This window comes from Ranitomeya imitator, chromosome 5 (genome assembly GCF_032444005.1).
Source record: "Ranitomeya imitator isolate aRanImi1 chromosome 5, aRanImi1.pri, whole genome shotgun sequence".
In the NCBI taxonomy this organism is placed as follows: Eukaryota; Metazoa; Chordata; class Amphibia; order Anura; family Dendrobatidae; genus Ranitomeya; species Ranitomeya imitator.
The window spans coordinates 244,425,653-244,438,068 of record NC_091286.1 but is presented as its reverse complement, the minus strand read 5'-3'; the positions used below and the strand labels follow the sequence as shown (position 1 = coordinate 244,438,068).

The following is a 12,416-nucleotide window of genomic DNA, read 5'->3' as shown; positions in this document are numbered from 1 at the left end:
ACCCCTAACCCTACCCCTAACCCTACCCCTAACCCTAACCCTAACCCTACCCCTACCCCTAACCCTACCCCTAACCCTAACCCTACCCCTACCCCTAACCCTAACCCTACCCCTAACCCTATTCTAACATTAGTGGAAAAAAAAAAATTTCTTTATTTTTTTATTGTCCCTACCTGTGGGGGTGACAAAGGGGGGGGGGGTCATTTATTATTTTTTTTATTTTGATCACTGAGATAGATTATATCTCAGTGATCAAAATGCACTTTGGAACGAATCTGCCGGCCGGCAGATTCGGCGGGCGCACTGCGCATGCGCCCGCCATTTTGGAAGATGGCGGCGCCCGGGAGAAGACGGACGGGACCACGGCTGGATCGGTAAGTATGATAGGGTGGGGGGGGACCACGGGGGGGGGGATCGGAGCACGGGGGGGGGAATCGGAGCGCGGGAGGGGTGGAACGGAGCGCGGGGGGCGTGGAACGGAGCACGGGGGGGCTGGAACGGAGCACGGGGGGGTGGAACGGAGCACGGGGGGGGTGGATCGGAGTGCAGGGGGGGTGATTGGAGCACGGGGGGGTGATTGGAGCACGGGGGGAGCGGACACGAGCACGGGGGGGAGCGGAGCACTGGACGGAGGGGAGCCGGAGCAGTGTACCGGCCAGATCGGGGGGGTGGGGGGGCGATCGGAGTGGTGGGGTGGGGGCACACTAGTATTTCCAGCCATGGCCGATGATATTTCAGCATCGGCCATGGCTGGATTGTAATATTTCACCAGTTATAATGGGTGAAATATTACAAATCGCTCTGATTGGCAGTTTCACTTTCAACAGCCAATCAGAGCGATCGTAGCCACGAGGGGGTGAAGCCACCCCCCCTGGGCTAAACTACCACTCCCCCTGTCCCTGCAGATCGGGTGAAATGGGAGTTAACCCTTTCACCCGATCTGCAGGGACGCGATCTTTCCATGACGCCGCATAGGCGTCATGGGTCGGAATGGCACCGACTTTCATGACGCCTACGTGGCGTCAAAGGTCGGGAAGGGGTTAAGACCAGGAAATACTGGTCATGCGCCTTTAAGACCAGGGAATACTGGTCATGCACGAATACTGGTCATGCACCTTTAAGAACAGAGAATACTGGACATGCACCTTTAAGACCAGAGAATACTGGACATGCACCTTTAAGACCAGGAAATACTGGTCATGCACCTTTAAGACCAGTATCTTTAAGAACAGAGAATACTGGTCATGCGCCTTTAAGACCAGTATCTTTAAGAACAGGGAATACTGGTCATGCACGAATACTGGTCATGCGCCTTTAAGACCAGGAAATACTGGTCATGCACCTTAAAGGCGCATGACCAGTATTCTCTGTTCTTAAAGACCAGGGAATACTGGTCATGCGCGAATACTGGTCATGCACCTTTAAGACCAGAGAATACTGGTCATGCACCTTTAAGACCAGAGAATACTGGTCATGCACCTTTAAAACCAGAGAATACTGGTCATGCACCTTTAAGACCAGGAAATACTGGTCATGCACCTTAAAGGCGCATGACCAGTATTCTCTGTTCTTAAAGACCAGGGAATACTGGTCATGCACGAATACTGGTCATGTGCCTTTAAGACCAGGGAATACTGGACATGCACCTTTAAGACCAGAGAATACTGGACATGCACCTTTAAGACCAGAGAATACTGGTCATGCACCTTTAAGACCAGGGAATACTGGACATGCACCTTTAAGACCAGGAAATACTGGTCATGCGCCTTTAAAGGGACACTGTCACCTGAATTTGGAGGGAACAATCTTTAGCCATGGAGGCGGGGTTTTTGGGTGTTTGATTCACCCTTTCCTTACCCGCTGGCTGCAATATTGGATTGAAGTTCATTCTCTGTCCTCTGTAGTACATGCCTGCACAAGGCAAGATTGCACCTTGTGCAGGCGTGTACTATGAAGGACAGAGAATGAACTTCAATCCAATATTGCAGCCAGCGGGTAAGGAAAGGGTGAATCAAACACCCAAAAACCCCGCCTCCATGGCTAAAGATTGTTCCCTCCAAATTCAGGTGACAGTGTCCCTTTAAGACCAGGGAATACTGGTCATGTGCTTTTAAGACCAGGAAATACTGGTCATGTGCCTTTAAGACCAGGTACTTCCTTACCCGGGTACTGATGTAGAGTCGATGTGACCCTTTAATGCAAAAATACTGTCACCCCAGTGTGAGCTGGCCGGGTGGACCAAGATGGCCACCGGGAGCTGCAGAGTTGACAAAAAATCTCGCAGAGAGCGAGAAGCGCCAATTTGGGGGGCGGAGCCACAGACACAATGTTGAATAGGCCTAAGCCGGGGCCTAAATTTCTGTAGCCGGCAGAAGTCACCAGTGGGTCGTTCCAGGCAAGACTTCCTGGATGCGGCCTACAAATCGGCCGAAGCCAGGGACTAAATTTTTGCAGCCATCCAGAGCATTACCTCAGAGGTAGGCTGCCTGTCAGCATGTGAATATCCCACTGAAGATGGATCCACTCACCATTGATGTGCGTCCCGGCATGGAGCCGCCGTGGATGGGGGTTTCAGCGCTGTCCTGTGCAGCGTGGACGGTGCAGGGATAAGCCTCAATCCATCATCCGTTTGTTAGGGAGGTGGAGAGGACCCGTCCGCCTCCTTGTGCCATCCGCTTTCACAGTGGTGGGACAGTGGGGGCTGCTCGGACGCCATAGAGAGGGGCCTCTGTACAGCCACGGAGTTCAGTCCGGGTGGACAGGGCCAGTTGTCCGGCATTAGGCCTGGCTCCAGGAGAGGATACATGGAGGCGACACTCCATGTGGTCGCCTGCTGCTGGAGTGGGGAGATCGAGACCATGAAAGGAACCGTCGCCCCTGAGGTGAGCTCAGGCATGGCTTCCCACGTCGCAGGAGAGGGTACGGGGAGGTATACGCCGTGCTCGCCTGTTGATGATTCGGGGAGATCGGAACCTTGAAAGGAACCGTCGCCCCCTTCACTCCGTTAATTAAAAAATAAAAATTTACAGAAAAGTAAACAATAAAACAAAAACGTTGGGGTCTGAAACAGACCCATGTGCCTCCTACAGACACTAAGCAAGAACTGGTTAGCTGAGAGCCAGCAGGAGGGTTTATACTGCAGGGGAGGAGCTAACTTTTTTTGTATCACTTAGTGTCAGCCTCCTATTGGCAGCAGCATACACCCACGGTCTGTGTCCCCCAATGAGGCGAAGGAGAAATGTTCAACTACCTTAAGCAGAGGTCAGAATCTTAAAAGTCTAAATACAAGTTGCATGCGTAGACATTTAACCACCATGCATTTGCAAGCCTGGACTCACTACCAAACGTCCCTTAAGGTTGTAGCACCCTAGGCCTAGTCAGCAACGCTACATCCCTTCCCTCACTGTAAGCCCACCATTTCCGGCACCACCTGCAGCAAATGTGCAGATTTCGTCGCCAGGCCAAAGCAGTCAGGGAATCACCAGTTTCGTAGTAGGAAACACTGCATGTAGGGCACAAGCAAGAATACCATCTCCAACCCTCTCTCAGTCTGCCATGTCCACCGGCACCCCCGCTAGTTCCACGATCTGCAGCTCTCCAGTCCAGCTCACCCTACATGAGACTCTCGTTAGGAAAAGGAAGTACTCATCCTCGCATCCGCATACACAGTGTTTGAACGCCCACATTGCTAGACTAATCTCATTAGAGATGATGCCCTACCGGTTAGTTGAAAGTGAAGCTTTCAAAGCCCTGATGGACTACGCTGTACCACGCTACGAGCTACCCAGTCGACACTTTGAGAAAAGCCATCCCAGCCCTCCACCAGCATGTGAAAGACCGCATCGTCCATGCACTCAGGCAATCTGTGAGTACAATGGTGCACCTGACAACAGATGCATGGACCAGTAGGCATGGCCAGGGACGTTACGTGTCCATCACAGCACACTGGGTTAATGTGGTGGATGCAGGGTCCACAGGGGACAGCAATATTGGGACAGTTCTGCCTAGCCCACGGTCTAGGAAACAGTTGGCTGTAGGCGTTCGCCCCCCCTCCTCCTCCTCCTCCTGCAGAAGCGAGAGCTCGTCCACAGACCACAGTCGCACGAGCACTGCATCCGCAGCTGCCACTGTTGCACACGAGGTGTCCCATTATGGGACAGCTAGTGGCAAGCGTCAGCAGGCTGTATTGGCAATGAAGTATTTGGGCGACAACAGACACCGCGGAAGTTCTGTCCGAGTTCTTGCAGAAAGAAACTCAGTCATGGCTGGGCACTGTACATCTTGAGGCAGGCAAGGTAGTGAGTGATAACGGAAGGAATTTTATGGCTGCCATAGCCCTTTCCCAACTGAAACACATTCCTTGCCTGGCTCACACCTTAAACCTGGTGGTGCAGTGCTTCCTGAAAAGTTATCCGGGGTTACCCGACCTGCTCCTCAAAGTGCGCAGACTTTGCTCGCATATCCGCCGTTCGCCCGTGCACTCCGGCCGTTTGCAGAACCATCAGCGGTCTTTGAACCTTCCCCAGCATCGCCTAATCATAGACGTTGCAACAAGGTGGAACTCCACACTGCACATGCTTCAGAGGCTGTGCGAACAGAGGCGGGCTGTTATGTATTTGTGGGAGGATACACATACACGGGCAGGCAGTTGGATGGCAGACATGGAGTTGTCAGGTGTGCAGTGGTCGGAGGTACAAGACCTGTGTCAAGTCCTTTAGTGTTTTGAGGAATGCACACGGCTGGTTAGTGCAGACAACGCCATAATAAGCATGAGCATCCCCCTAATGCGTCTGCTGATGCAAAGTTTGACGCACATAAAGGAGCAGGCGTCTGCAGCCGAGGAAGAGGGAAGCCTTGATGACAGTCAGCCATTGTCTGGTCAGGGCAGTCTACAGGACGAGGTAGCGGGCGAAGAGGAGGAGGAGGAGGAGGAGGAGGGGGATGATGGGGATGAGAGTTTTTTGTATGAGGAACCTTCTCCGTGGCCAATAGCAACTGGTGGCGTTGCAAGGCCGGGTTCAGGGTTTTTTAGGGAGACAAGTGACGTAGATTTGCCTGAAACTGCCCCTCTACCCAGCACAACCGCAGATTTGACTACTGGAACTTTGGCCCACATGGCGGATTATGCCTTACGTATCCTCAAAAGGGACCCACGCATTATTAAAATAATGACCGATGACGATTACTGGTTGGCCTGCCTCCTTGATCCTCGCTATAAAGGCAAATTGCAAAATATCATGCCACATGAGAACCTTGAACAAATATTGGCAACCAAACAAGCAACTCTTGTTGACTGTTTGATTCAGGCATTCCCAGCACACAGCGCCGGTGATGGTTCTCACACGAGCTGCAAGGGGCAACAGGGCAGAGGTGTTACAGGTGCACAAATCAGAAGTGGCGTTGGACAGAGGGGTTTTCTGACCAGGTTGTGGAGTGATTTCGCAATGACCGCAGACAGGACAGGTACTGCAGCATCAATTCAAAGTGACAGGAGACAACATTTGTCCAGTATGGTTACTAACTATTTTTCATCCCTTATCGATGTTCTCCCTCAACCATCATTCCCATTTGATTACTGGGCATCCAAAATAGACACCTGGCCTGAATTGGCAGAATATGCATTGCAGGAGCTTGCTTGCCCAGCAGCTAGTGTGCTATCAGAAAGAGTATTCAGTGCTGCTGGTTCAATATTGACCGAAAAAAGGACTCGTCTGGCTACCCAAAATGTTGATCTAACCTTTATTAAAATGAACCACTCATGGATTTCGAATTATTTTGCCCCACCTTTCCCGGCTGACACCTAGCTTTCCTATAAAAAGGTCTTGCTTGTGGACTCGTCTTACTGACTGTTCCAATCTCTTAATTTGCAGCAGCTGTTTGTCCAGCATACATGTTTATACCTCCCTAAATGGGCTAACTCCCCCCACGGGGCCGTGGTCGCGCCACTTGCCGCAAGCACCCGTGAGAGTGCTGTTTGTCTGAAGAGGTGGGTGTGCCCGCTTTTGGTCGACGGCACTGCCACTGGGTCCCTCATAGTACAATAAAGTGTCTCTGGCGGTGGTGGTGCGTACCCAACGTCAGACACACCGTTGTAACATGAGGGGCCCTGGGCCTGTACCGCCGGCCACAAGAGAGTCCCCCCCCAGCTCAAACAGTGCTCTACCACTTGCAAAATTATCTCTCACAGCTCCACCAATGTTTAGTCTATGCGCTGACATTCTTCAATGCCTGGCACTGACAATACCAATTTGTTGACATGTATGATGCTAGTTAAAATAGTCACGGTCAGTGTCCTATATTGACACCAGTAAATACTTTGCGCCAAATTACTATGTTTGAAACTCAGCAGAGGAGCCCACCCCTGTACCCAAGTATGCCACCTTTTTGTTTTTTGGTTTTGTTGTTTTGCGAGACATTAACATCTATTTATTTTTTGGGAGTACTAACTGTGTCAGACACTCCTTCCAATCGTCCTCCGCTGACCACGCCAATGCTGCCTGTGTACCTCTGCAAGATAATTCTAACTGCTTTGAGCCTAATTTTTTTATTTTAGGCCTACTAAGTCTGTCTGCGGTCCCTCCTTCCATTTGTCCTCCGCTGAGCACACCAATGCAGACCGTGTACCCATGTAACTTTTTGTCATCCTGCATTGAGCCTACTTTGTGGTTTAAGGCCTACTAGCAGTGTGTCTGCGCCACTTAATACAGCTGTCCTCTAAAAAAAAAAAAAAAAAAAAATGGCGGATTTTCAGCTTGTCAGAATTATAAAACTGCATTGGGGCCACAAGTTTCGTTGTGGTCTACATACTGAGTCTTCCGCTCCAAGGTGTTCTCTCTGTTGCCTCTCCTTCGCTTCTATCTTGAAGTTCTTGTTAAGTAGTTGTTGAAACAACACTGCATTAGGCCTACAAGTTGGGTCTGGCTTGTAGAGCCGGTGTCTCCCGCTGCAAGGTGTTCTCCAGGTTGCCTCTCCATAGCTTCAATCTTCATGCTCTCGTTAAGTAGTTGTTGAAATAACACTGCATTAGGCCTACAAGTTGGGTCTGGCTTGTAGAGACGGTGTCTCCCGCTCCAAGGTGTTCTCCAGGTTGCCACATAATCGAAGCTGCATAGAGCCTATTTTGTTATTTTAGGCCTACTAAGTCTTTCTGCGGTCCCTCCTTCCAATTGTCCTCCACTGAGCACACCAATGAAGACCGTGTACCCATGTAACCTTTTTTAAACCTGCGTCGAGCCAACTTTGTGGTGTAAGGCCTACTTGCAGTGTCTGGCTGCGCCACTCAATACAGCTGTCCTCTTTAAAAAAAATGACCTGCAATTATCAGGTTTTCAGCCTATCGGAAATTTAAAACTGCAGTGGGGCTACTAGTTTGGTTGGGGCCTACTAACAGTGTCTGCCGCTCCAAGGTGTTCTCCTGGTTGCCTTTCCTGAGCTTCTATCTTCAGGCTCTTGTTAAATAGTTGTTAAATGGAACAACTGCATTTGGCCTACTAGTTGGGTTGGGGCCTACTAACAGTGTCTGCCGCTCCTTGCTGTTCTCCTGGTTTCCTGTCCTGAAATTCCATTTTCAGGCTCTCGTTAAGTAGTTGTTAATGTTAGACTGCATTTGGCCTACTAGTTGGGTTGGGGCCTACTATCGGTGTCTGCCGCTCCTTGATGTTCTGCTCCACTGAACAAACCAGTGCCGCCTGTTTACTTCTGTTACCAATTTTGAACTGCATTTAGCCTACTTACTGATTTGGGCCTACTCACTATGTCAGCCTCTCATTACAGGTGTACTCCACTGAACAAAGCAATGCCCCCTGGTTAGTCCTGTTACCAATTTTGAACTGCATTTAGCCCACTTTATTCTTTGGGCCTATATCTGTTTCCTCCTCATCCTGCCCATTGCCCAGCCAGTGATAGGAGTCTGCTGGTACATTGACCCATAACGCAACATTCCCCGTGCACGCTACACAGCAAGATTGTGACCCTGCTGAAAGTCAGGTTCCCCTTCCCGCATACCATACCATCTTACACGGGGACAAAGGAAGGTGCAGATGAAAGTGCAGGTTCCTTCATCAGGTGGGGGGAGGAATACTCATTGGCGACGTCACTGGCACAGGGCCCCTCATAGTACGCAAAAGTGTCGCTGCCGGTGGGAGGCGCCCCCGCCGTGCAAACACACCGCCATACTTTGAGGGGACCTGTGCCAGTGCCAATGCCAACGAGTGGGCCCCCCCGCTTGCTCAGGATCACAGCACTTGCAAAGTTGAAATACTTACCTCTCCCTGCTCCACTGCCGTGACGTGGTCCAGATTTCCTGGGCCCACTAAATTCTTGAACCAGCCCTACCCCCCACAACTTTAGCCAAATGACCCCCAATTTCCAATGCCTTACTATTATTATAAGGTAAATTAAGATTGACAAGCTTCAGTACCAAGAATGTATGTTTTTGCCATTAAAATGGGCACTGTACATGTTTTCCTGGCCTCCACTCACTACCGACTATGCTCCCCCATTGACTTGCATTGGGTTTCGTGTTTCGGTCAATCCCCGACTTTTCGCGATAATCGGCCGATTCCACTCGACTCGACTGTTGAGATAGTCGGGTTTTGCGAAACCCGACTCGACCCTAAAAAACTAAAAGTCGCTCAACCCTATTTTTAATTAGTCTTTGTAGCTTGCATTAATAAAGAATTTATTGAAACCTCTCTTCTGGTGATCCCGCTTTGTATAGCATGCTCTTTCGCTATTGTTTTGCATACATTGTCCTTTCTTGCTATAGGTGTACAGTGTTGCCCTCTGATCCTTTTCACATTGTAGGGCTTGTTGAGATGTAGCGATTTTGCTGCATTTTTTGGGGAGCGTGCGCTTTTATGTGTAAAAAAAAATACATAAAAGCATTTTACAGCAAAATAAATGATATTTCTAAAATCTCACTCCTACATTGCGTTATTTTCCTTGTGTTTAAGGTGCTCTGCAGTTCTTCAATGCCGCTGAACGTCAATTCTATCAGTGTTTTACCCAAATGAATGCATATAAAAAAAAAAATAAAAAAAAAAGACTCAAAAATAGACGTAATGTACGTAGCGTTTTCTCGCAAGAAAGTACTTTGTGAACATACCATAGTAGTCCATTACTAGGAATACAGCAGCATTCACATTGTACTTTTCTGTCTGATCAGATGACAAAACACCATGCCATTAATGTGGCACAGGAGACAAAGCAATTTACAATAGTTGCAGTTTGATGTAGACTGTGAAAAAGACAAGGACACTCTTCAAGTGCATTTTCCAGTAAGATTCCTACCTCATTTTTGCATGAACAGTAAGCGAATCTAACAGGTTCATTGGTAGTGGAGTAGTTGATCCAGATGCTGTGCAATTTGTTCCCGGGAGTGGTATCTTAACGTTTCCATTTCCGTAAATGGTTTCCACAAGCACTCCCATGGGTAACGTGAAGCACTCGGAGTTGGTGGAATAGGCATTGCACAGTAAGGCTATTTTATAGTCAGTCATTTGTAAGCTCTTATTCCGTAAACTTTGTTGTAAGAACCTAACATAAAAAGAAACCAAAAACACCAAGCTGTTACACAAGGACTAACACATGGGTCTAAGGAAACATAATAAAGTAGGCAAAAAATAATAGGTACCGTATGCACTCTAAAATACAATATGAAACAATAATGAATTTAGTAAATCAGACTAAATATTCTACAAATAAAAGAACATAGGTTATGTGGCTTTCGTGTTAAAAAAAAAAACAAAAAAAAAAAGAAAGAGAGAGAGAGAGAGAGAGAGAGAGAGAGAGAGAGAGAGAGAGAGAGAGAGAGAGAGAGAGAGAGAGAGAGAGAGAGAGAGAGAGAGAGAGAGAGAGAGAGAGAGAGAGAGAGAGAGAGAGAGAGAGAAAGAGAATGAATAGAATTTGTTGGAAATCGTGGTCAAGAGTGGAGAGAGAAAGAGAATGAATAGAATTTGTTGGAAATCGTGGTCAAGAGTGTGCAATACCTACAACTCTGTGGAAGGTATGGAGAGCAAGCAACTTTTTCAGCGTCTCCTATAAACTGGTATGGAGCAGCAAAACTCATGATTGCCTCCTCAATTAAATCTTCCCAAATATCATTGGAGACTGGGGTCTGCGGTTTTAGAACCAGTGGGGAAACCAGGGTCACCATAAATTTCCAAGGCTTTCCCCACAGTGGGCATTATACAAATGTGAAGAACTGAAAAGAGCGTAGTCGCAGTATAGAAAATCTCAAGAAATCATCAGTTAAAAAACTTCAGGAGAAAACCTAAAGCTGCAAAAGGTAGTTCTGTAATTTTTTTCTACGAAAAGGTCATTATTCAAGATGTGGAGAACCAAAGATAACATTCAATATGCAGTTATAGGAATACACATTAGCAGGGTTATTTTACATACTCATGATGTAACTTCAAAGAGTGAGGAATGGGAATCTGTAGCTTGGAGTTGTCATTTTGTGCTTTCCTGTTAAGATGGATCCAAATACAAGTCATTGCAAAGGAATGTGTGGACTGAGGCTTGGTGATATCTGGCACAGGGATGCACTAAAACAAAATAAAAATCAATTATACCAATATTAAAAAAAAAAAAAAAAAAAAAACGAACAAAACCGGAAAAGGTTTAAATCATTAAACTGGACATGAGAATATAGTGATAATGCAGAACTCAAAATAACATGAAAATTATTGATGACCACGGTCACCTTTATACAAGGTCTGCAGCTACAAGAGCAGCCCACAACTCAGCTTATTGGACCTTGGGGGGGGGGGGGGGGGGGTCCGACGAGGACAGAGAATGTGCAATACTGCTCGTTCATTCGCAATCGAACCTAAAATTATTAGGCCAAGTTCACACTGGGCGTTTATGCTGCAATTCTTTTCCTGCAGCAAAACCTGAGCGCTTGAGTGCTTGGCAGAAAAAAAGCTACGGCAAAAACGCAGGTTTTGCTGTGTTTTGCGTGGTTTGGGTGCATTTTTTTATCATGCATTTTTATCATTCAATCGGTGGAAAAACGCTAAAAGTAGTGACATGCCATGTCCAAAAAAACGCAAAGCACAAAATACTGATGGCAAAAAATACAAGCTGTGTGCATGAGATTTATGAAATCACATAGCTGGTACTGTCAAATGCAGCTGAAAAATATAGTTCTTACCGATAACGGTATTTCTCTGAGCCCATGACGGCACCACGGAGAGAGAGGGGATCCGCCCACCAAGGACAGGAAACCTACGGATAAAAAGGCGGTACCACTCTCCTGCATCAGTTGTTTTACATAGAGAACGATGGGAGACTACTAAAAACATTTGTTAATTTTAATTGTTTAGCATAACTAGATACCACGTGACTTTAAAAACTATGAATAGACTATGGCACTATATTGATGTGTGCACCCACAAATGAAGGGAGGGAATGTACGGGTGCCGTCATGGGCTCAGAGAAATACCGTTATAGGTAAGAACTATATTTTTCTCTGTCGCCCATGACGGCACCACAGAGAGATTTGCATAGATAGTACATTCAGGGAGGGACCACCGCTTCCAGAACCCTTTTACCGAAGGTAAGGTCTGAGGAGGAGATTAGGTCCAATCTATAGTGCCTATAGAATGTGGATGGTGAGGACCATGTAGCAGCTCTACATATCTGGTCAATCGAAGCTCCGGCCTTCTCCGCCCAGGAAGCTGCCACTGCCCTTGTTGAGTGAGCCTTAACCTCCCCGGGAACGGACATTCCACTTGCCGAGTATGAAAGACTGATGGCGTCCGTGATCCATCTTGCTATGGTGGCTTTAGATGCTTTTTTCCCCTTCCGGGGACCCTGGAAATACACAAACAGAGAGGGATCCTCCCTACTCTCTCTAGTGACTTCTAGGTAATGTAAGAGACATCTTCTTACATCTAGTGTATGTAATGTTTGTTCCTCCTTATTTTTAGGGTTGGGACAGAAGGAGGGGAGAGATATCTCTTGAGACCTGTGAAACTTCGAAGCCACTTTCGGGAGATATGCTGGGTCTATTTTTAAAATGACCCTATCCTCTAGAAATTGTGTGTAAAGGGGGTTAGCTGAAAGGGCCTGTAAGTCGCTAACCCTACGGGCAGAAGTGAGGGCGACTAACAGGGCGGTTTTGAGAGATAGGTTTTTTATTGAAGTTTCGTGTAATGGTTCAAATGGTGGACTAGTTAGAGCTTTAAGGACCAAGTTTAAGTCCCATTGAGGAACAACTTTTACCGGAAGAGGCCTCGATCTTCCTGCTGCTCTGATGAATCTAGAGACCCACCTGTTTGAAGCTAAATCAAAATTAAATAGGGCTCCCAATGCTGCCACATGAACTTTTAGGGTACTAGTGGCTAAACCCATCTCCAACCCGTTTTGTAGGAACTCTAATATGGAATTAAGGGGAATTTCTTTCCCTAATT

At 47.6% G+C, this 12,416-nt stretch overlaps 1 protein-coding gene across 2 annotated transcripts in view; it reads right to left on the bottom strand.

Moving 5' to 3' along the window:
- The window catches only part of MED23 (mediator complex subunit 23), a 211,329-nt gene that overhangs the window by 112,245 nt on the left and 86,668 nt on the right, over positions 1–12,416 (bottom strand). For both annotated transcript variants that reach the window (XM_069726015.1, XM_069726014.1), the window contains 2 exons: positions 10,402–10,547; positions 9,292–9,537 (listed from right to left, as the gene is read on the bottom strand). In XM_069726015.1, the coding sequence (XP_069582116.1) occupies positions 9,292–9,537; positions 10,402–10,547 (392 nt within the window). The remainder of the gene's footprint in view (positions 1–9,291; positions 9,538–10,401; positions 10,548–12,416) is intronic.